This window comes from Ochotona curzoniae, unplaced genomic scaffold (genome assembly GCF_017591425.1).
Source record: "Ochotona curzoniae isolate NIBS_2020 unplaced genomic scaffold, NIBS_Ocur_1.0 contig_43, whole genome shotgun sequence".
NCBI classification, from domain to species: domain Eukaryota; kingdom Metazoa; phylum Chordata; class Mammalia; order Lagomorpha; family Ochotonidae; genus Ochotona; species Ochotona curzoniae.
The window spans coordinates 24,238,704-24,264,018 of record NW_024466218.1 but is presented as its reverse complement, the minus strand read 5'-3'; the positions used below and the strand labels follow the sequence as shown (position 1 = coordinate 24,264,018).

The window sequence follows — 25,315 nt, the reverse complement described above, 5'->3', positions numbered from 1 at the left end:
CAGTGCAAGCACTGGTTTCTGTTAGTGGTTTCTGTTAGCGCCAGGCCCTTTAAAACTTGTTAGTTTTCTGTGTTTGATTATCGTAGACTCCACGTTTAAAAGTCACACCTACCAGTGATACCAAATGCTTCTCTAAATTTTCCTGCTGTTGTCTTTGCCCCAGGCTTCTGTAGAATTTTAAACCATTCAGATGCTCAGTGCTGCACTGCTGCTCTGCTTTCAGAGCTCTGAACCCAGTGCTTACCAGCCTAGCATACCTCTTAGTTTCACTGTGTTGGTGACTTATTTTGAAACTTTGCATGACAGAGAGGCTGATGATAAAACAACAGCTCTACTTGCAAGTTTTTTCGCCTCTGTTGCTTCTGTTTCAATTCAAATGCTTGCAAACAGGACAGCTCTAGTGCTTACAAAACAAAATCCTGTACACCTCCAGCACCTCAATCCTATTCCGTTACGTGCCACCAGATGGCGCCTTCCACATTTTACTTGGAGAGATCTTAGGTCAGGAGCAAAGGTTTATGGGTATATTTTCCATTTTCCAAGGAATTAGAGGTAGCTATTTGACCAGATGTTTCATAAGAGTTTCTGAAAGTCATTTCCTCACCATTACTACAGCCTAACAATTTTAGCAATCCCCTGCTGTCCAAAAGCCAAAACAAGTTTTGTTGTGTATGTTACTTAATATAGAATGAAAAGGGGGTTAAAATGTTTTTAAAGACTTATTATTTGAAAGGCAGAGTTTCACAGAGAAGAGAAAGAGACAGAGAGAACTGGAGAGAGAGAGATCTTCCCTCTATCGGTTGACTCCCCAAACGGCCATAACAGCCTGAGCTGGGCTGAGCCGAAGCCAAGAAGCAGAAGCTTCTTCCTGGTCGCCCACGTGGAAGCAGGGGCCCAGGAACTTGAACCACCTTCCGCTGCCTTCCCAGACCATAAGCAGAAGCTGGATTGGAAGTGAAGCAGTGGCGACTCGAACCAACTCCCATCTGGGATACTGGCACCACAGGCAAAGGCTTAGCCTACTATGCCATGGCACCTGCCCCTAAAATCTTAAGTACAAACATAATAAATCAGGTCTAATACAGATACAGCATGGAAAATGGTTTTTAAAGTAATGGAATACAATTTACATATTATTCTAGGAATAGTTCACAGCTGAGGTAAACAGAAAGGAATGGATTTAATATAAATAATTAGGTAGTTAGAATATTATTTGTAAAAGTAAAAAAAGAAAGTTTCAGGTCTGAAAGGTGCCTTCTGGTATGTCATTCCAGAGTCCGACCAGGGAAGAAACTACTCCTAAGGCTACACTGAACAAACCGATATCCACCCGTCGTGTGTTGGCAGTGAAAATCTGGGCGAACGGAGCTGAGCCAATCCGAAGCCAGGAGCCAGGAGCTTCTCCAGAGCACAGCCGTGATTTAGTGAGTCTAGTTCTTGTATGTAGGCATACATATCTCTCCCCACCCCCCAAATTAAGGAAAATATACCAGAGCTGACCATGATTTCTTTTTCTTTTTAAAGATTTATTTATTTTTATTACAAAGTCAGGTATACAGAGAGGAGGAGAGACAGAGAGGAAGATCTTCCGTCTGATGATTCACTCCACAAGTGAGCACAACAGCCGATGCTGCGCCGATCCGAAGCCAGGAACCAGGAACCTCTTCCGGGTCTCCTACACAGGTGCAGGGTCCCAAGGCTTTGGGCCATCCTCAACTGCTTTCCCAGGCCACAAGCAGGGAGCTGGATGGGAAGTGGAGTGCCGGGATTAGAACCGGCGCCCATATGGGATCCCGGGCGTTCGAGGCGAGGACTTTAGCTGCTAGGCCACGCCACCGGGCCCCATGATTTCTTTTTTATTGAAAGCAATATAAAACGGAACCAATAGGAACATTTTACACGATTTCTTGTTTTGAATACTTGTATGCATTGTGTTGGAATTGACTTCCTGAAACATTTTAAATTAGTGTTTCATCTGGAACAGCTTCACCAACTTCCAACCCGGGAACAATGAGGTTTCTGCGGCTTTTCACCCTTTGCTTATGTCCGTACGATCTAGGGATCCGACCTCGTTCTCTTCCACGCAGCCAGCAGTTCCGTTTGCAGCTCTTCAGGCAGCGCATAGAACACCTGCGGATCAACATCTGAAGGAAAACAGATGTTCTGATCGGCAGTCTCTGGCTCTCGGTGCTCCGTGAGCTCTTCATCCCGAGGGGCTGGTGGGGTCGTCTGCCTGCGGCTATGTGTGGCGTGATCTTGAGGGACAGCTCGCTCACTTGGCAAATCTGGAGCCGGTGGAAAAACAGAAAGAGCAGGGTTTGTGTTTGAGAAGAGGAGCCCCTGGGATTTCTCAGACCCTGGACCCGTCTGGTCATGGTTCAGTCTAATATCGAGATGGGCATCTTTTCGGCTAGACAAAGAGGCAGAAGCCTTGCTCCCGACGTCCGACGTCCCAGCTTCCCCAGCAGACAAAAGGGAGGCTTCCTGGCTCCTGGGTAAACGGCCTGTAGATTTCAAGGGCCCATCTTGCATTTGCTTTGTAGAGAAGTAAGACAGGATTCCTCTAGAGGCACGTAATGATCTCAGGCTTTCCTTTCCTTGAAAATTCTCTGTAGGTTTTCCGGAAAGGATCTCATCTTGAATATCTCTGGGAAGTTGCTTAAAGACTTCTCGGTCAACACCCGCAGGGAGTGAACTCCGTGGCACTGCACTGGCACCCTTCTCTTGGGGAACGTCTATAGAATCCAGGGGACATTCCCCAGTGCTTGCGCTTGCGAGTCTTCCACTTGGTAGAAAAGTCCACTTCGTTTTTTTATCTTTAGAAAAATCTTCCGTATGAATGTCTTTTGGTTCCTAAAACACAGGGATAACAGGATAATTTAGATGTCTGACATCTGTCCGACAGAATCACTGCCGAAACATGCCAGGAGCTTGTTACCTGACAACATGTTTTTATCCTACTCAATGACTTCAAACCTTAAGCATCAGTTCCAAACAACTGGAGATGATCGATGAACCACAAGCGGTCACCGCCGAATGGACCTCGGTCACTCCACCGGCAGGTGCTCTCCGCTCTAGACAGCCCTGAGTCAGGGAACGTGAAGCCCACGGAGATCTCAACAATCCTGTAGTCACACTTCCAATCGTACAAACAGAATGACAGTGACCTCAAAAACACCAATTGAAGTAGATATCCTTTAAGATATAGGAATAGATCATCCATGACTGGTGTTCACAAAATTACTTATCACAAAAGGTCACATCTTATAAAAGCAAAAGTGATTTCGTGATGATAAAACTCTGACATGAATAAGATGTAAGGTTAATTTACACTTACATAAAATCAAAAATGTAAAACACCTTCATTTATAATTTGTATAATACAGTTTTTCACTTAAATTTGCCCTTTCAAGCTCCATAAAAAATGTATACACTTTCAAATACAACTCAGCAGACGTCAATAAAATAATAACTTCAGAAATTAGAAGGAGTACAAGAGAGTCAACACAGAGCCGTTATTTAGCACCTACGGTATGTTAGATATATGCAAGGTACTTTCACTTACGTTTAGTTCTTTAACGCCACACTAAACACGGGGTTTATAATTCCTATTCTTCAGATTCATTAAAACACAGAGCAAATTTCTTTTAAAAAGTCTTTATAAATAGAGAGAGAATACCAAAAAATATATATATAAACAAAGAGGAGGGCCTTCATCTACTACTTCCATAATATTATATTTTCTATTTTGAATTAAATGTAAAAAAGTATACTATTAACAATAAGCATTTAAATATCTGAGTTAGAATTACAAAATTTTAAGATTTTTAAAAGCAGTTCAAATTTACTAAGTAGAGATTTATCTACTTATTTTTTTTCAGATATATTTATTTTTACTTGAAATTTCAGAGAGAGGAAGAGGTGGAGAAAAACATCCCTTCCACTTCCGTCCAGAAGGCTGGGGGCGGGGCAAGGCCTTAGGAAATTCCAAGACTTAAGCCACTAATTTTTCAGCAGTATGAATACTTGGGTAGGCAGCAAGGTTCGGTTTCTAATCTTTGAAGATACCTCTGTATCTATCGATCGGTGTGCTGCCAGAAAGTCTGCTACCTCTGAAGACAGGGCCTGTCCCCAGCATTTTACTCTCCTTCCCAGTCTGATATAGTTCCCGAACACATCACAACATATTTAAGGTCAGCAACCATAATCAGACAGGCGAAGTGACTTCGGAAAGTTTGTAGAAAAGGAAATAACAACACAGTTTACTTTGGTATCAAAACATTGCAATCCATACACACAAGCAGGTTTCCAAAGTTCACAGAAAACACCTACAATGACATAAAAATGCATGGATTTCAAAAACTTTTTGCACAAAACTACTTTAAAGTTCCATTTTTCTATAAACTTTCTGCAGTATCTTCATACCACAGACATGCATATTATCAAAACAATATCACCCCCAACGTCTAAACTGCATGAGTTAAACACAATTCAGACTCAGTGAGAATATACTTACGAAACTGCGCTTGCCAGCGTGTGTAGCTGCTGATGACGGTATTAAATAATGATCCATAGGCCCTTTCTTTGAAGCACTTAGTTCCTTAAGATTGCAGAAGCACACACTTAGGAGTGTAAGGTGGAATGGCAGCTTCACATTCACCATATTTCGAAAAAGCTTCATAACTAAGTCAACCATCGGGGTCATGACATCACTGTGTCCTAAATAAGATGTTTAAGAAGACAATATAGAAACACACTGCAAACGATCTTAGGAGCTTTTTCTATTCCTGAGTTTAAGAAACTAAGATCCAAAATACGTGCCTGAGTACCCTGGCAGTGTTTACTAAACTAGAGCGTCTCAATATTAACACTAAATGCCAAGTGAGCAAGTGAGTCGGTGTTCTTTTTAATTTGTTTTTATTGGAAAGTCAGATATACAAAGAGGAGGAAAGATCTTCCGTCCACTGATTCACTCCCCAAGTAGCCACAATGGCCGGAGCTGAGCAGAGTCTAAGAGCAGGGAGGCTCTTCCTGGTCTCCCAAGTGGGTGCAGGGTCCCAAGGCTTTGGGCTGTCCTCAACTGCTTTCCCAGGCCACAAGAGGGAGTGCATGGGAAGCAGGGCTGTTGGGACAGGAACTAGTGCCCATATGGGATCCTGGAGTGTGCAAGGCGAGGACTTTAGCCACTAGGTTACCATGCCATGCCCTGAGTCGGTTTCCAAAGGATGTGAAATATAGGGTTTCTGGTTACAGTGAAATGACATGGTTGGAAAATCCTCCCCTTGCAAAACTATTATAAAACTTAGCAGCAACAATCATTTCAGAAATCTGGAGATGAATCAAAGGCAAAGTCAGAAAAACTGATTTTTGAAATGCTGCTAGAACTTGAGGCAGTGGGAGCTAGCAGCTTTCCTGCTGGGTCCAATCATTCTAGGAGGGTGGCTTTAAAAGCCAGTTACACGGCCCGAGGAGAGACAACCTGAACGGGGCGGGGGGCAGAGGCTCAGAGTCAGCACTGTTGCTAGCAAAATGAGCAAACAGGGTAGGAAATGAGTGAGGAAACCCCACAGCTCTGCCAGCCCCAGGCTGCAGCCGCAGTGCGTGGAAGGGCAAGGAGTTTAACCAAGGTATCTGCGAATGCAAGAACCACAGAGAGTCTAACGAGCTCCCCTTACCACCCTAGGTACGTGGGAAACTGCCTGTGTGCAGAGGAGTGACAGAAGGACCAAAAGCACACTGCACATTTCTAACTGAAACGGCTGCATGTATAATGAGATACGAGAAGGCCTAGGCAGAAGATAAAAGTCAGGGAGAAAATGTTTGGCCTCACAATCTCAATTCTCTTATCCCACATCCAAAGTACTGCTGGATTCAGAGGGTTCTATCCTTGGATCTGGCCCCAGACTCCAGCTGGCCACCAGTGTAGATCCAGGAAGGCAACAAGACTGGTTCAAGGAATTGGCTTCTTGCCTTCCAAGACGGATAAGGAAAAGACGCAAGACCATCACAGAAAGGAGAGCATGACACACAGCTGAGTCTACTTGCGATTTTTTATCTTCCTGCTCCAAATGTACCTTTCAGTATCTGTTCTGCAGTAATGAGCTGGACTCTATGAATAATTTTTGCAGGGAACATGAAGTAAGCTTTGCAACACAACACACCAGCACATACGGGAAGAGGAGTACCTCTCTTCCTCGTCCCAAGGTGTTGTCGTTCACTTGCTCCTGGCTGGTGTGCAGTCTCTTGCTGTCATCAGCACTGTTTTGCTACATGAAATCAGCCACTCTCTTGGCAACCAGAAACCCTGGCCCAAGTCCAGTGTCTAACTTAGGCTGATTCTACCATTGTTGGTGTTTAAGACAACTGGATGTGACACTGCCATCCCACAGCGGAGTTCCTGGATTTGAGCCCTAACCCCAGCTTCCTTCTGGGTACACCTGCAAGGCAGCTCGTGATAGATACAGTGCCTACCAAGTTCCCTCCAGCCACATGGGAGACCTGGAACGGGTACCCGGCTTCCTGTTAACACATGGCTCATCCCTGGACATGGCAGGTGCGAACTGTGGATAGGATATTTGCTTGGATGCCTCACAAAAATTTTTGGATTTGTTTATGTCTTTGAAAGGCAGAGTGATAATGAAAGTGAAAGAGTAGGGGTGCAAGAGAGAGGGAGAGAGATCGCCTACCTGCTGTTTCACTCCCTACAGGCCAACAACAGCGTGGGGCTAGGCCAAAACAAGGAGCCAGGAATCCCACTGGGTCTGCCAAGTGGACAACAGAAACTCAAGTATTTGGGCCATCATCCCTGGCTCCTCAGGCCCGTTAACAGGAAGCTGGATCCTAAGGAAGAAGCAACTGGCCTCCAGCCAACACAATATGGGAAGCAGGTGTTCCAAGCTACAGCTTAACCAACTGTGTCACAACACCTGTTGTTCAAATAAAATTCTAAAAAACTGAAAAGTTTTCAAAAATGACTTATGTTTTAGCCCAGAACTGCAAACTGTGGCCCAACTCATTCCGTCTGGTCACACAGCAGCCTTGACCCATCTAGCACCGAGCATTGCTCTCTGCAGCCCTTCCCAGAAACAGATCACGTCCTGCACCTTGCACTTTTGCAACAGAATGCAGATTGGTTCAGCACAACCCCCCACCAGCCCCTGCTTCCCTGTGCCCTACAGGACTAGTGGCAGAAACTTCCCAGCACGGGCACCGCACACATGCCCTTGCTCATGAACTTCCCGGCCAATGAGCAACACCTCATCATCCCACTTCCTTTCACATGCCCGCCCACCGGCCCCAGCCCATCTGGGGATCAGGGAGTCGTTTTTTCTTTCCAGCAACTATGAGCCAAGGCTGCATAATATTATTCATAATATACATTTTCTGTGAAGTTCTTAAAGGCCCCAAATGGGAAAACTGAGAAATCAGTGTAATCAAAGATTAGAACTTAGAACAGATAACAAAACTGATAAATCTTAGCTTAAATGCCAAATTAAAAAAGAAGACATAAATTACCAAAACTAAGGATGAAAGTGGAAACATCACTACAAACTGTAGAAAAATTAAAAAGATGAATAGTAATATTAATAATTTCATGCCACCTTCATGGATAAAATGTACAAATTCCTAAAAGACACAAGTACTAAAAGTGATACAAATGAAATACAAAACGAAAAGCCCCCCTAATGACTCATACATGAATTATTCACTGGACTCTTTTTCATAACAGCAAAAAAAAAAAAAACAAACCAGAAAGCAATCTATGCGCATATCGGTAAGTCACCTCATCCTACACCGTTATGACCGTTTTCTTCTCTTTAAAAACATGCAAAACAGCCTTAACTGATTTTTTTACTTCTAGCGTTATTTAATAACAACAACAAAATTTTCCAGTGAAAATTTCTAATAGAAAAATATTTCATGCTAACTTCTCTGAGCACCCTTCACGTTTGGAGCATATCATTAGCTCAGAGTTCGCTTTCCTTAGAGTTCAAATTCAGAGTTAAATTTCACGAAAACGGCCATACCCGTCCCCAAGCTCTGCACGACGTGAGACGGGACGGAGCACTGCCGACTCTCACGACCTGGGTACTTCTCGCACGAGTGCCGACGGATGCTCAATCTTACGGTTTGCGGCTTCCTTCCGTCCTGGCTTACTCTGAAATAAGTGGAAAGAAGGAATTACAAAAACACTACCTACAGATGTTTTAATGCAGGACACCTTATTTTTCTAAAAGTCTCAGATTTAACAACTACAAGGAAAAATCAAAAGATAAATTATGATACCAAATTAAAAAAAAAAGCCACCTTGGAGCCTATGTATAGCTCTTCAAACCCAATTGATCACGACCTTCGTAAAGACTCCTTGAAAGCACATAAAGGACACTTAACACCAAGCCACCAAGGTGCCTGAATACTAAAACAAACACCACAAAGTCTGTACCACCAACACTCTCAAGCCTCACTCAGAACTGAGTGCTGTCAAACGCAGACTGGGGCTGCAACATAACCCTAGCAAGCTGTTCTCTAATCCACCTCCAAAATACAACTAAAGGCAACATAATAAAATCCACAGATATTTCAAGAGACAGTCACTCACTGACAGAAGCAAATAGGTCAGACATGAATTTTTTATTCACCTTTTTTGAAAAATGAGATTACAAAAAGCTAAGTGTGAGCCAGGCAACGTGGCACTGCAGTTATGCTGCCAGTTCAGATCCCAACTGCCCACACTGGAGTGAACGCCTGGGGGAGTCCGGACCCTGCTCCGACTTCCAGGTTCCTGCTAACACGCACCCCGGGAGGCAACAGGTGATGGCGCACGCTCTGGCTGTCTGCTACCTTCCTGGAATGAGGCCCAAGCGCTTCTGCCCCAGCTGGTCCATTTAGGGAGAAAACAAACCAGTGGGCATTTCTTGCCTCTTTGTCCCTTTGTCTCTTGAACAGAGAATTTACAAAATCTTTTCATGTTTTTATGAAATTATATTACTTGTGTTCAAGAGCACTCCGCAAATAGATCCCAGACAGCTAGACTACCCTTACGATTCAAAGTGTTAAGGGTAATAGCCCGAAAGAGATGAAACTACAGGAACATGAGATACTTATGTTTGTATATTTAGAGGCCCATCTAAATGCTCTTGGGTTTGGTGCTGAAATAATTGTTAATGATATGCAAAATCTACCTAAACAGGAGAAGATCTAATTAACTGGAAAAACAAAAGTAATTAAAAAATAACATTTTCTTTTATGTATGCATGGTGAAGCCTGAAAAACCAAATATAAAATGAAAACATTGTATATTATTAAACACCAAAATTGAAGATTTTGAATTAGTACAATTACTGTTATTTTTTAACTTCCTGTTGGCTGCTTCACTGGGTTAACAAAAAGTGGCTCCTGTACATATGCTGTTAAAGTATCTTGTAGCTGAGCTTGTTCTGAAAGTAATGTTAATTAGAAACATTAGAAGAAACGTTACATCCTAAGCAACCTTAAACTGATGCTTATATGGCTCTGCATTTCTTTGCTTTCTACAGTATTTCACCGTTGCTCCAGAAAGAAAAACATCACACATGCATACACACACCCTGCTCAAAACACGAGAGCCGTGCTGCAGAACGTTGCAGCCAATTTCACGGCACCAGTTTTCTGGGATTCAGTCATTGGAAAACCACATTCCCTAGACAGATAACCCCTGGAGCCCCTACAGAAGCCCACCCACTCCGGGCTGTCAGACCTTTAACAACAGAGAGAGGATCCCCTGCTCCCGGGGTACCGAGAAACAGTCCTGATGACTGCTACGCAGCAGCAGAAAACCAAACTTCTCATTTAGTCTAATTTACACTATTTCACCTTGCCGCTCCCAGCTGACTCGCCAGGTACTGAGATCAGAAACCCTGGACACACCCAAGTCACTCACACTAAGCCCCATGATTCTGATTCCTCTGCTGTTATCTGAGGCAAAGGTCATATAAAGGGGTTTTAGAACTGTGACAAAAGAAACCCTCTTTGCATTTTTCCCCATTTAGTGAAAAGCAAGTAATGGTTAGGTTGAGGGCAAAGGCTTTGTAACTACAACAGCAAAGAAAACGAAAATCTTCTTCTCACCTAAGAACTAGAAGAAGCGCAGGACTGTAAGAGACAGCCATAAACCTCTTAGGAAACTACAACTTGAGATCCATGACTTAGCCAGTTACCAGAATCAAGAACCACGGCAGTGGAAGGCTTCCACGCAGGTAAGAGGACCTATTACTGCCTTTGAAATAGTTTTTAAGCACCAAAATCCACTGTCAGATGATGTATCTTTACATGGTCTAGTTTCCAGTTAACCTGTAAGTCCCAGGATTAAACATCAAGTTCATTAAATACTTAGAAACATGGATCAACAGTCACCTGTTCAAAAGACTAGCAAGTAGTTCTTCAATCTTTTGTTTCACTTCCGCTTCAGAGGAACATTTTTTAAATGAATCTTCTTCACTAAAGGACTATCAAAGAAGCAAAAACGAGGATTCATTGAGAAATAAGGAATCATATGAAGACAAACACATGCAGCACAGGCGTTGGTGGCATAGTGGCAAGCATGGCTGCCCTCCACATACATCACCCAGCTGTCAGTAGGAAAGACAAAGAAATACCCGATGTATTGCTATTTCTTGTGCCTGCTTTGAGGCATCGGGTTCATGCTGACGTTCACTGTTTCTAGCTGCAAGTCAGTGTCCTTCACTGGAAGGTTACAAAGCTCTACCATCCATTACAAACGGCATTGCATGATGGCAGCAAGGGTCTCCATCTGCCAGCACTCCGATCTGAGTTATCCTTGGATATATTAAACTTTTCCAAAGTATAGTATCTTCTTGAAATAAGAAGAGAAGGAAAGCAGGTGGGAAGGATGGAATGAACAAATAATGGTACTACCAACCTGAACGCTTGCTGTGCAGATTAAACAAGCTATTTTACATATATATAACATCATAATCATAAATATGTATATGCACATATATACATCTATATACACACACATACAAATGAGCCCTTAGTGAAGCTGGGACGCATGGGAAGGACGTCAGTCAGTGTTAACTGTTATTGCATCTTCCCCCACTTGCTGAATCTTTGGGTTATCCCACAAACAGTACGAGTCGTATTCCAAGTAATTAACTAGAGTTGTGAAATATTAGCACTTAATATTTCAATGAAAAATGTTTATTAATCTAAGCCAGGGTTTTCATAGGAATCCTGTACTAACCTTGTAGGGAAGATTAAACAGTAAGAATGTGGTGCTACCTACACTTAGATATCTTGATCTCAAACGGCACGACAGTTCCATCAGACACACGAACGTTAACATCATCCCTGACCTGTGGGGGCCCCGAGGGTACCACGGGACTGTCGTCCTCCCCAAAACTGAGCTTCTGGATCTTCTGGGCAACGGAGAGCCCCAGCTCCTTTTCCAATACCTCACATGGAAAGGTTTGAAGGTCAGGTACACTACTGATACCCAGTGCTTCAAGACGTTTGGCAGTTTTGTAGCCAATACCTAAACAAACAAAATGCCCAGTGTTACAAGTAGCTTTTCTCCTTAAAATGAAGCCAAGGAACTGTATCAGCTATGTCGCTAAGTTTTGTAGTTATTATTTGCCAGGATCCAATCCTGCTGTACCCTACGCTGCTCTTCCACTCAGGGCCTCAGAGTTCTGTGCCTGGCTCTGAAATCCTCAATGTAATACAGTGTAACAAGTACAGAGACAGCCAATAGACCCAATAGGACCCAACAGGTCTAGGTACTTGGGGTCCTGCCAACCACATGGGAGTCTCAGAGGAAGTTCCTGGCTCCTGGCTTTGGACTGGCCCAGTTCTGGCCGCTGAGAACATGTGAGAAGTAATCCAATAGACTAAACATTCTCTTTCCTTCCCTCTCTCCCTCTGTCTTTCAAATAAATAATGTGAGAAAAAAAGAAAAGAAATTCACTTTCACAGAATTTTACTGCATCTCATTCTCCAGCAATGCTACAGAAATGAAGATTAACATACCCATATTGATAGTCTATAAGAGTAAGACACTAGCTCTTCAAAGATCCACACCTGCCCCACGACCTGAATAGGTCATTGAAAATGAAAACGGAAATGGAGCCATGCGCCACTGCTGATGAAAGCAGGCTGTCACTGCCTGCAGCACTGGTAGACCCCACAGCTCCAGTTCAAGGTCCAGTTCAAGCTCAGCTGCTCCACTTCCACCGCAGCTCACCCCATGATGCACCTGGGAAAGCCGCAGCAGGTGGCCCAAGGGCTCGGGGTCCCTGAACCCACATGGGAGACCCGAATGGAGTTCCAGATTCTGGGCTTCAGCTTGGCCCAGCTCCAGCCACTGTCGCCATTGGGTGGGTGAACCAGCAGATCAAAGATGCCCTCCCCCACCTTCATTCCTCCCTCCCTCTGAAACTCCAGCTTTCAAATAAAACACATGGATCCAAAAGAAAATAAAGTTACAATTAAAGGTTTCCATTATGTACATTTTTTAAAAGACTTATTTATTTACTTTGAAAGTCAGAATTACAGAAGGAGGAAGACACAGAGAGAAAGATCTTCCATCTGCTGGTTCACTCACCCAGATGACTGTCACCGGCCAGAGGCAGGTCAGGCTGAAGCCAGCAGCCAGGAGCATCGTTTGGGTCTCCCACACGGTGGCAGGGGACCAAACACTCTGGCCATCTTCTGCTTATTTTTCCAGGTCCTGAGCAGGGAGTCCTACTGCAAGTGGAGTTGGCAGGATTTGAATCAGCACTCAAACAGGAAGCCAGTATTATATAACATTGGTCCCCATAATGTGCATTTTTAATAAAGATGACTTATTTAACATCCAGAGCTACAGAGAAAGGGGAGAGCACAGTGGGGTGGGGAGAGAGAAAGAGAAAGTGAAACCCATTAACACTGGTTCACTTCCCAAAGGCTCTAACAGCTGGGGCCGAGCCGGGCCTCCACGCACACGGGTGGCAGGGGTCCTGAAGGCTCCACTGGGAAGGCTCCACTGCCTTTCCAGGAACATCGTCACAGAGCTGGATCAGAAATGGATCATCCAGGACCTGCACTGGCACCCATTTGGAATGGCAGCATCACAGGCAGGGACCAAGCCTGCTGTAGCACCATGCAGGTCCTTTGACAATATACATTTTCCAAAAACTTTCTGAAGACCGCTCCTATTTCACAGATTTCAAAAATCATTGTACCATAATAAACTTACCTTAAGCGGTTAGAAAAAATACCCGAACACAGATGAAAAAACAAGTCCTAGCGTGGTCCCCAGCACAGTGTTAGTGTATCAAGGGCTGCAACAAGGAACCAGGAGGACGCCAACATGATGCAAAGGAGGAAATGTGATGGTTCCCTGGCTGCTTTGTCAACCAGTCTACACGTGTGTTGACATACATGCTTTCACTCCCTAAAAATGCACGCTACTTACATGTCAATCAGAAAGTTTAAAAAAAATTTTTTTTAATTTAGAAAACTAATTTCTAATTGTCTTTTCCTACACACTTTCTGAAGCATCTTAATAATTTTAACTACACAACACTAGGTGAAAAAAGAAACACAGTTCCCAAATTTCCTAATAGAGTTGCTTTAGAAAACATGTGGCTTTGATTTTGGTCAAAAGACACAAGTACACATGTGTAAGAATTAATTACATCGCATCTATATTTTCTTAAAGAAATGCAGTAAAACCCAAATTAATTTTCAAATACATTTGTCTTACCAGGTATTTCCTTTATGTGGCTCAAACTACGAATGAGATCTTGACAACTCTCAGGTAGTAAGACGGTTTGTTGGTTGGGCTTAAAGACGCCAGAAACTAACTTGGCCAGTAGCTTATTGGAAGCCACTCCAGCACAGCCAGTGAGGCCCAGCTGCCCCAGCATGGCTCCCCGCATCTCGGCCGCAATCTGAGACCCAAGAACGAGTCTGATGTGCAGGGCATCCCGCCGGTTTACAGCTATAAAAACAGACAGGCTTTTTAAACAGCACATCCAGAAATGCTCATCTTCCTTTTCACAAAACAATCTTTTTAAAGATTTGTTTTTATTATTTTTTTATTGGAAAGGCGGATATACAGAGAGGAGAGACAGAGAGGAAGGTCTTCCGTCCAATGATTCACTCCCCAAGTGAGTGCAATGGCCGGTAATGCGCAGATCCGAACCCAGGAGCCTTTTCCAGGTCTCCCAGGCGGGTGCAGGGTCCCAAAGCTTTGGGCCGTCCTCGACTGCTTTCCCAGGCCACAGGCAGGGAGCTGGAAGGGAAGCGGGGCTGCCGGGATTAGAACCGGCGCCCATATGGGATCCCGGGCGTGCAAAGCAAGGACCTTTAACCACTTGCGCCACCGTGCTGGGCCCACAAAAGAATCTTTTTAAAGATATGAGGCTTCACAGTATACACTCAAGCCCTGTCGCTTCCCCCTACTGCTGACCTCCCCTCCCCGCCTGCTCGCCATGTGACTGTTCTCTTTCACTCCCGATAGAACTACTCTAAACAAATACCCCAGGGGAACGCCAGGGCTCCGTGATCCTGGCCGCGAATGTATGACAAATTATGAAAACTGCTTTCATGGAAAAATTGCTACTGACACTGATAAAAACTTTCACCACATTTATCTGTTAGCAAGCACAGTAAGAAAGGAACACCATAGCTTTACAGAACTGACTCTAAACTTTCTACTCTGGCTTCACGAGCTTTTAAAACTAAATTCTGAGACATGCTTTAAGAAAGCCAGGGAAGAAGGAAGGTAGGAAAGAGGGATGGAGCGAGGGCAGGAGGAGGAGGAAAGAAATGGCATTCCATGCTGGGAATTCTATCTCTGAACTACACTAAATCTGTCCTCCTTGGGCCCCTCCTTATCCCGCTCCCGGGAGACTCATGTCTAAAGTCCATGGACAAAGTGCCGTGTGATTGGCCATTTACTTCCAAATCCCTTAGCACACAATCCATCAGTCGACAGCAAGAGCGACATACAGCCGGTTTGTCCTAACGCTAATAAGTGCTTCGGCTCTAGGACAGGAAACAATGAGTGTTCTCTGTATAATACTGTCACCTTCGCTGTATAATACTGTAGTTTTGAAAACTCACTTTAAGATAAAATATTGTGTGGAAAAAGGCTGAGTTAATGAGTCGGCATTCATCTTCTACTTAGGATGCACACCAAAGCTGTCTAAAAAATCTGCCTTTCAAATGAAAATAATAAATCTCACAAACAAACCAAAAAACAGGCAATTCATAAGATAAGGATGACCCACGGAGGTTTGAAAATTAAAATGGAAAAAAGACTTAAACTATCAGAGTACTAAGCTCCATGGCAAAAAAAACCTCACTTTTTGCACATTTAGTATGGGATAACAACATGTAATTTTTAGATATACTAGGACAGACCTGGCATATCACAGACTAGAGATGACTGCACTGCAACCAAAATCAGGATTTTTTTTTAGGTTAATTTATTTTTACTGGAAAGGCAGAGTTACGAAAAGGAGAGACAGAAATAAAGATCTTCCATCCACTGGTTCACTCTCCAAATGACCATAACAACCAGAGCTGAGCTGATCCGAAGCCAGGAGCCCGGAGCCTCTTCTGGGTCTCCCACATGGGTGCAGGGTCCCAAGGCTTTGAGTCATCCTCCACAGGCTCCCCAGGCCATAAGCAGGGAGCTGGAAGCGAAGGGGAGCAGCCGGGACACAAACCAGCGCCTATGCAAGGATCCCATTGCAATGCAAGGTGAGGATATAGCCACTGAGCCATCACACCGGCCCCAGGAATCTTTCAAAAGGACCCAACAAGCTCAAACATCAAAGAGTGGACACCCTTTTAGTTACTAAGTAGAATGAGAACTCACGTTGTTGGTTGTACACGTGACCTGAGACGGTGACTGCCGAGAGCTCATCGCTTCGAAGCTGCTGGAATCTCTTCTCCACCATTTCTGTCAGATCCACGAAGTTTTCATCAAATCCAAGTCTCTCAACAAGTGGACTGAATTCTTCCAGCAACTCTAAGTTGATATAATATTGGAATACAGAGGTAACTTAACTCACAATATGTTTAATCATTTCATATTTGAAGAACACATCAAATGTCCTCATGTTGTTCCACATAGTCACAATTCCACAATCTCTTAAAGTCCTCGGTTAATTGGGATTGTTCTCCCTGTACATTTTGTATAGAGACAATATTTTACAATAAACAAGTCGAAAAGCACAATTCCAGGGCAATGACTCATGGTGATATAGTTAGCCCTGTCTTCTATAATTTTTGCTCTCTGCCATACATTAAATATCTCTGCTTATGGTTAATTATCATCTTGAAACAATGTCAAAGAATAAATTACAGTCTCCTTCAGAAAGTAAAAACACTTAATGATCTCAGCTATATTTTCCACAAGTGTTAAAACAGCAAGGCAAAACAACACTTAACATCCTGAATCAGCACTGAGTCGAACAGAAGAGCCCTCCGTTTTGAAAGCAAAAGACAGCACAGTAGGATTAACCAGTTAGCATATTCCTTAGACACAGGAGACAGGCCACAGCTCACACGCACCTGAGGTCCTGAGTCTGGCTCTACACCTAGCGGCAACAGAAGCAAGCTACACATCTCTTTTTCTATTGTGTTTATTTGAGGGATATGGGGGAAAAAAAACCAAAAATAAGAGTGCCAGTTCACACCTAAAATGTCCTCCACAGCGGGGCCAGGCTCAAAGCCAGAAGCTGGGGACTCGATCTGTGTCCCCCATGTGGATGGGAGGGGCGGGCCGTGTCCCCCACGTGGATGGGAGGGACAGGCCGTGTACCCCACGTGGATGGGAGTGATTAAGCAGTTGTAACGTTTCTTGCTATGTACCAGGATGCATCCCAGCAGGAAGCTGGAGTCAGGACAGGAGCCAGGATCAACCCTGGAACTCCGAGATGGGATGCAGGCATCCCAGGTGGCAGCGGAACCACTGGGCGAAGCACCTGCCCCTGAAACAAGATGTCAAACAAATCCCACCTACCCCTCCAAGAAAAAGCCCAAACACGGTCAATTCCTGTACATGAAAGGTTTTCAGAGATCACAGCACCGGAATTAAGAGATGATGGTGGGGGCTAGCGTGTGGTACAGCAGACACCAAGTGAGAGGCTGGCATTCCAAATCAGAGTGCTGACTGGACTCCCAACTGCTCCACTTCCAAACCAGCATCCTGATACTGGGCCTGGGAAAGCAGCGGGAGACAGTCCAAGTCCCTGGGCACCCGCTAAGCTCCAGGCTGCTGCCTTCAGCCCTGCCCACTGCTGCCACTGAGGCGCAAACCAACAGACGATGCACCTCTCTCTCTACTTTCCAAAGAAATGAAGTAAATCTTGGGGGAGGGGCAGGGAAGGGAAGAAAAGAAAAGAAAGGGGAAAGGAAGAAAAGGAAAATGCTACGGGAAGCATTTAATCTAGTGGGTAAGCTGCTTCTTAGGACCCCAAGTTACAGTGGGCTAACTTCAAGTATCACATACAGCAGTTTTCACAATTCTACATACAAATGATGTTTGATACAGTAATGAACCACTTAAGGAACTTCATTTACTGATAGTTCCTTAAAAGCAGGCCAAAATTCAGTATGAAAATATCTACTGCAGAACGTATTTCTAAGAGCTAGTAACGATCCCACTCAGTTAGGGAAAGCATATTTATTATCCAAATAAGTGAAAGAAGGCCCTATCAATAATTACGGGAGTATTTGGCCTAGCAGTGAAGGTCATGCCCGTGTAGAGCCTGTTTCCCGTTTGGGAGTGCCTGGGTTCGAGGCCCACTCAGCTCTCAGCTAATTGGCTGGAAAAGGGCAGATGATGGTGCAAACACTTGGGCCCCAGCCAGCACAAGGGAGATCTTGGCTTCTGCCTGTCCCAGCACTGGCCACTGTCTCCATCTGGAGAATAAACCATTGCATGGAAGATCTCTGTCTCTCCTTTCTCTCTCACCGCAAATCTTTCAAATAATAATAAAAAAAAAATCTTTAAAAGTAGTAAGACTTTTTAAAGCGGAACAGGCATTAAAAGAAAGTATTTGAATCACTAAAGGACTTGTTAAATCACAAATACAGATCTGTACAGTCGGTACAAAGGAAGAGGAGAATCTACAAATATGACACGAGAGAAATTGTATAGCGACATTCAGCCTGCGATTACAAAGTAAACTGAAAGCATATGATTGCAAAAAATTAGAAGGAAAAACAAGGAAGGAAAGAAAGAGAAGGGAAGGAAGTCTCCTTATATTCTTAGAATCATGTCTATGGAGTACACAAAATCTGCTCTCCTAATATCAGTAATTTTTTTAAAAATTCATATAAAGAATATTGAGCACGTGCACAACAAGATATTTAACTCTATGTATTATATAACTGCTCTTGTTTTACACGTCTATAAATTTAAAGTTTTAACATTTGACACACACACTCTGACATGGCAGGTGGAGAGGCCGCGTGCAGTGCCAGGCTCTGGCTGCCAGTGTGCCTGGGAAGGCAGCAGCAGAAGGCCCAACACATCACTAGGACCCTGCCATCCACGTGGGAAACAGGGAAGAAGCTCTTGTGTCCTGGCTTCCGCTCAATCCCTGGCTGCTCCGAGCATCCAGTGAATGAACCGCAAGATGGAAGAGATCTCCCTCTGTCCGTCTTTCAAATAAATACATAAGTCCTTAAAAAAATCATATTCTAGGAATACAGTCTTTCTACTTATCTTTGTCCCCTCTCCGCCCATTTCAACACTGCGTGATTCCCTCTGAAAAGCTACCCGATGTTAAACATCCAGCACGTATCAGCTCCTGTCTCTGCTCATGGGCAGGGGTTGGGATGCTTATCCCACGGGTCTTATCATTTGGTCTGACCCCACCAAGACAACCGCAGGTGGGAGTGAACATTCAATAAATCAAAGCAGGCTAATTCTTAATCTGATAAATTATGGGCCACGAATAATATTATAGTACCCAAAACACCCAAATAGCAGAAAAAACAGGTTCACCACCCCTAATATACAGGCACATAAACAGAAAAGGCATTCTGGCCACTGTGACACCTCTTCCTCTGCATCTTCAATTCACTCAACAAAGCACACTCCACAGTCACATGGCAGGCAAATAAATGATTTTTACAGCTCTATAATAACCATCATATAGAAGTCTTTACTTATGTACCCTTTGTTAAAAATATTTATTTATTTATTTATTTGAAAAGCAAAAGCCTGGAGGGGGAGGGAGTGAGAGAACAATTTTCTTGCGAATCGTGCATTTAAACCCTTATTTTCACTGGATTTGGATTTCTTTCCCTCTGTATGCTACAGATATTTAATCCTTTCATCTAAAACCTCCTATGCTAAAAGAAATATTTTAACAATAAAAAAAAGATAATACAACATTGATGCTTAAAAATGGCTAGCATTGTCACAGAGCATCTGCAGGAGATTGAGCAAGGATCCCACACACAAATACCAAACTACGTGGGCACTCAAGTTCCTTAGCAAACGTCCTATTTGCATATAACACAGGCACATCCTCTACGGATTACTTACAATATCACTATAAATGCCATCCTGTAAAATACCAATATGAAACATGGACCCCATAATCTCCACCTGTAACCTTGTACGACGTTTCTCTGTAACGGGTCAAGTCTTCGCCGTTCACTAACACCAGCTGGGGGCACTTCTCCTTCGCCGCCTTGATGCTCATGAGCTTCTTCACCCCAAGCCTTCTGGCTTCGTAGTTGCAGGTAACCACCAGACTCTTCTGCTGCACTCCTATCAAAATAAATGTGTTATGAGGAAATCAAACAGAATTGAAGAAACTTTTTGAAAATGCAATTTACTGATTTCATGTTATGGTTGTATAAATTAAAATGCGGCATTTTGAAAATAAAAACCTCTCAGTTAAACGATAGCTTCCATTCATGAAAAAAATCTACAAAGCAGAAACATTTTCAAGCAATCTTCGCCACATGCAATGTGTGATACTTTTATATATCGTGTTTGCATATATCACTTTTAATCATTCATTGTTCTGCCTGCTCGTGGAAGAAGGGAGTTATAATCAAATATCTAAACACTGAGCAACAGTAGTAAAAATTCTATGTTAGAAGAAGGATCAATTATTTAAACACAAAATTAGTCTATATACTTCTCACACATAACAATACCACAAATGATTAGTCTACAAAATATTTATGGAAAAAAATAAATCAAATCCTTATTTTTTTTAAATGTAACAAAAATTAGCACTATGTGTGACTCCTGCATACATTTCACACACAGAAAAAAGAACTGAGTACAATTGCTTCTAGATAAACTCACTTCTCTTCTGAGCAGTCTTTGGAAACGCCACGTTCTGTGTGCTGTTGCATTATTTAGGGCTCTCCCTGCAACAAATACCCTTATCATGATTGTACTTTACCATAATCTGCAGAAGATAGCTATGACTTATTATAACTTCCCTAATGAAATGATTAAATTACAACCATTTGTCTACATACCATGCAAAAATTCTATTCCCAAGCTGCCACAATGGCTAAACAGACTAATCCTCCACCTGTAAGTGCCAGCATCCCATGTGGGTGCTGGGTCATGAACCAGCTCCCTGCTTAGGGCCAGGGAGACCACAGGAGATGGGCCCAAGCCCTTCGGCCCCTTCATCCACGTGGGAGAAACAGACATTCCTGACTCACTGCTACTTATACTAGTATTCATCTAAACTATGCACGCTGAGCCCCGGCATTGTGGCATCCATTGGGGACACTGGTTTGAGTTCTGCCTGTTCCACCTCTGATCCGGCTCTCCACTAACAGGCCTGGGAGAGCAACAGAAGATGGCCCAAGGGTGTGGGTCCCTGCATGCATGTAGGAGACCTGGAAGAAGCTCCTGGCTCCTGGCTTCAGCCTGGCTCAGCCCTGGCCTAGCTCTCTACTGCAGCCATTTGAGTAAACCAGCTAATGGAAGATTTCTCTCTCCTTCTCCTCTTCTTTCTTCTCTTCCTGTCTATGTAACTCACCCTTTTAAATCAATCAATCAAAAAAGTGTAAAATGCAGTAATGAGGAAGGAAACAGAAGTTGCATTATTCCCCTTCAGGTTAAACATCTGTTTCTAAAATTTTGATATTACAAACAAGGCAAAGCTACATGACTGATGCTCAAAATGTAACCACTATGTCAGAAATAAGAACTTAAGATTCATCATTCCTCAACTAAAAAAGGAACCTTCAATGCAGAATTGCGTCATACGGACACGCCCCCGTGCACACCACCATTCTGAGATGGTCATGGATTGGCCAACAATGAAATACTATTTTTTTTTAAAGATTTATTTTTATTATTTTTTTTATTGGAAAGGCGGATATACAGAGAGGAGAGACAGAGAGGAAGATCTTCCGTCCAATGATTCACTCCCCAAATGAGCACAACGGGCCGATACTATGCCGATCCAAAGCCAGGAGCCTCCTCTGGGTCTCCCACACGGGTGCAGGTTCCCAAAGCTTTGGGCCGTCCTTGACTGCTTTCCCAGGCCACAGGCAGGGAGCTGGAAGGGAAGCGGGGCTGCCGGGATTAGAACCGGCGCCCATATGGGATCCCGGGCGTGCAAGGCGAGGACCTTTAACCACTTGCGCCACCGCGCCGGGCCCGAAATACTATTTTTCTTAAAGAAACTTCTGGCGCCCACAACTTCTTTTGCCAGACAATCATTCACAATGCTACTTATCAAAACTCTGATCCCAAATCCTTCAAACCCCTAGAAATCCTAGCCTCATTCAGGTATGCAAAAATATTGTTAGCCCTTTGTTTAGTAAATCAACTAGGTTCAATTTGGATTAAACAAAGCCAGTACAAGAGGCGAGCAGCAAGGGCCCAAGATAGCTCTCCAGCCTTACATTCAAAGACTAAATCCTTTTAAAAATAGTTCTTAATGTATGACATAAATCGTAAGAATGTTAAAACAACCCAGTGTATCAGTAAGTGAATCTTTGAAGATTTCTTGTATTTAAAACGATGTTTATGCTTTTCATGGAAAGCCTGCTGTTGTAGTATTTGAAGTTCGTTTCGAAACATAAAATGACAAGAACTACTTGTTTTTGAGACACAGACTTGCAAAATGGCACACACTGAGAAAAAGCCACTGACCTCAAGAAAAGACTAAAGCTTTCTTACACTTTTTAATTCGTTTCTTCAGTTTGGCTTTAACTGGTCACTGCTGGCCCACGCTTGCAATGACATCAAGTTCACACTTCATAGTGAAAATGACTGTCCACAGAGCACTTTAAAAACACCTCCAGAACGACCTTACCACGGCCCACACCTCAGAATAAACAGCACGAGTACCAAATGCTGTTAGCATACAACAAAAATACCATATCAATGTCCATAATTACCTAGAGGTTTGTCCTTTAATTCAGGATGTGAAATCATTTCTACCTGTGCATAGAAACAGTCCAGGTCGATGTGAGCTACAACTCTAAACCAAGAGCTTCCAGCAGGTACCACTTGACCAGGAGCTGCAGCACGGATGCAAAAAAACACATAAACGCACATTCACACTGCTAATCCTCTAACAGCCACTGAAGCTTCCTAAGCCACGCTGAGAAAGAAAACTGAACAGCGATTTTCATTTCTCCTGACCTGATCAAAACATCGAACACATTAAACCCCATCAACTGCAGGGTCTTCAATATTGTTTTCTTCATTCGCATTTCCTTGTGCGTGTTATTCTTTCTCAGACTAGAAAAAAACTTGACCGAAAGTGTCTTAAAGTGTCCTGATCAATAACATTTGATGTAAGTGCTAACAGGATCACTTGGAAGTTCATATTAAGAGAAAAACAGGGCAGAAAAGTTAAAATGTCGGTTTTAACATGTCCTTACATTTGCAAAAAATAATGAGACATGAAATATCAAAGGACCATCTGTGTGTTCCCACGTGAGAGCCAGATTCCCGGTTTAATGCTTTCCCTGGCACCTGGAACAGTATATAGGCCACAACAGACTACTAAACAGCCCTTGTTAAATTGAGACACAACATTCCGTGGGCTTTAAGAAAGGTTTTTGGGGCGGCAGGAGGCAGAGGCAATGAGAGCTCTTCAACCAGGTTAAAATCAGGCATGCTCACTGCAGCGGTGGGACCCCAGCCTGGATGCTGGAATAGACCAAGAGCACCAGAGAAGGACACTGCTAACTTCCCAACGCACTTCAGTTCACCTGGCAATATTAAACCAACGTTGATTTCTTAGCTTTGGCAAATGCGCCAAGATACTAAGAGGACTCGCTTGCTTTCTCTCCAAAAATAGCTTCTTTTTTGTTTGTTTGTTTGTTTTGCTTTTCTTGCTTTTGCCTCCCGCCCCAGGACAGCTGGCCCTGGAGTCAGGCAGGGACCGGCTCCGCCTCGCCGCCCACCGAGGAGGAGCAGCGAGGAGTGCAAGGGACGCCTGCGCCTCCACGCGCGCGCGGGGTCGGGCCGACACCACCCGCCGTGCTCCCACTCGGAGAAGCCGTACCCCTCCGGACGCCCCCTTCTCTGCCTCCCACGTGACAGATAAACTCCCTACCCCCACCCCAGCCTCGCAGGGCCAGGCCAGGGAGACGGAAGGAGCCCAGGCAGAAGCTGGCGCCCTCGCCTCCCCTTCTCCCCGACCCTCTCCAGAAGCACCCCGCGCCCTCGCCTCCCCTTCTCCCCGACCCTCTCCAGAAGCACCCCCGCGCACCCTGCGAGCCGCCCGCCGACCCCGCGGCCCAAGCCTCGTCCTCGCCCCCTTCCTCATCCTCGTCTCTGCAGCCTTCCTCCCCCGGCTGCTCCATGCCGCGGCCGCCCTCCGTCGCTTCCGCCCGGACTCCGGGGCGGGGAGCCGCGGCCCAGCCGGCCGACCAGCCTGTTCCCCGGAGTGACGCGCGGGCAAGGCTGGCCGGAGCTCTGTCGGAAGGGAGGAGTCCAAATCCCTGCCGGCTCCTGGTTTATCTTGGGGGTTTTGCAGCCAGTTCCACACCACGAATTGTAACGTTTTATCTTTGCTGCGTTCTGAGCAGCTGTTAATTGTAATTGCTCCTTCTTGCACCGGAACAGTTTCTGGTGCGAGAAGGGGGGTGTGTTAAGGTAGACATAGGGTGGCCCGGAAAAGAGTGATTGCAAATACGTTATTAAGGTGTGTGGGGTTTTGTTTGTTATTTGTAAATGTGACAGATCGGATCCAGTTTTGTTTTGACAGAGATGGCGCCCATCGGTGTCTTCCTTCTCCAAATTCCCACGATTTGGGAGTGAGCTAGACCAACCAAAACAGAAACCAGGAATTCCATCCAAATCTCCCACGTGGGTGGCAGCGACCCAACCACCTGCCGCCTGCCTCCGTCTGCTTAGCAGGAAGCTGAGGTCAGGACCACTGGAATCGAGCCCCTGTACTCCACAGTGGGATGTTGCGTGTCTTCACTGAGAGGCTGAGCATCGGCTCCTGGACCCGATTACACGAACTTCTAGACTCTCCCTCTTGCTAACTGTGTGACTTCAATGAACTCTCGGGGGACTTAGCTGCGCCACTACACACACACAAAGTTCTCGAGTGTTTTAAGACTAACTGAAGACAGATAAGAAACTGACATACAGCTTTCATATCCTAATGTGTATAAAGCAGCAGGCACGGTGAGGGTGCTGAGTAAATGCTGGTTTTTTTTCTTTGCCTTCCTGAGGATGGCGTGTGTGTGTGTGTGTGTGTGTGTGTGTGTGTGTGTGTGTGTTTTCCTCCACTGACTTTACTTTCTCACACTCTTGGCCTCTGCAGCTTTGTCTCTCTCTCTCTTTCTCTCTTTCTGAATATATGTATACACGTGTGTGTAAATAGGTATATTAAAATATACATATATTTAAGCATGTGACTTTTTTTTACATAAGTCATCCTCTTTTCAGATAGGATGTGAGAACCTTAAAACCTGCTTTTAAAAAAAAACAAACCGTAAATGCATCCAGAAAGCGGAAGGAATAACCAGCAGAGCCAGGCACAGTGGTTGGAGACCAGCTCTTCCTCTCGGGGTAGTTAATTCTTAGACATTGGAACCATTTCCCTAAAAGTCTCCTCTAGGATCTAAAGGTAATCTACTTGTTTTGTGAATGCTTTTTGTAAGTCTGGAAAAAGAGCTTCCAATTGAGTACTTCATTAAGTGCCAGCCAAGGATCCAATCACTTTCAGGAAACTAAGGTTGGTTTGCTTTTTAAGTCTTCCAGATAGAGAATAATGCAAACGGATGCAATTCCATGGTGGAGGAAAGCAGTTCCTGGAAAAGGTCACAGGTCAGTGACTTTCACATGCGT

At 44.2% G+C, this 25,315-nt stretch overlaps 1 protein-coding gene across 1 annotated transcript; it reads right to left on the bottom strand.

Annotated features, from left to right (window-relative positions):
• Positions 1–1,847: 1,847 nt before the first annotated feature.
• On the bottom strand, positions 1,848–24,078 carry POLI (DNA polymerase iota). The gene is made up of 10 exons (XM_040985017.1): positions 23,724–24,078; positions 22,399–22,521; positions 19,619–19,783; positions 15,869–16,021; positions 13,745–13,981; positions 11,355–11,533; positions 10,393–10,484; positions 8,028–8,158; positions 4,517–4,719; positions 1,848–2,853 (listed from the first exon to the last, which is right to left on the bottom strand). The coding sequence occupies exons 1-10, from the start codon at positions 23,815–23,817 to the stop codon at positions 2,056–2,058; spliced, it is 2,175 nt and encodes a 724-aa protein (XP_040840951.1). The 5' UTR covers positions 23,818–24,078; the 3' UTR covers positions 1,848–2,055.
• Between the last annotated feature and the right edge of the window lie 1,237 nt (positions 24,079–25,315).

Coding starts and splice junctions, on each gene's coding strand:
- POLI (XM_040985017.1), bottom strand. CDS start 23,817: ATGGAGCAGCCGGGGGAGGAAGGCTGCAGAGACGAGGATGAGGAAGGG. Junction 13,982..15,868: donor TCACGTGTACAACCAACAAC/GTGAGTTCTCAT, acceptor CTGTTTTTATAG/CTGTAAACCGGCGGGATGCC. Junction 2,854..4,516: donor ACGCTGGCAAGCGCAGTTTC/GTAAGTATATTC, acceptor CCTGTGTTTTAG/GAACCAAAAGACATTCATAC.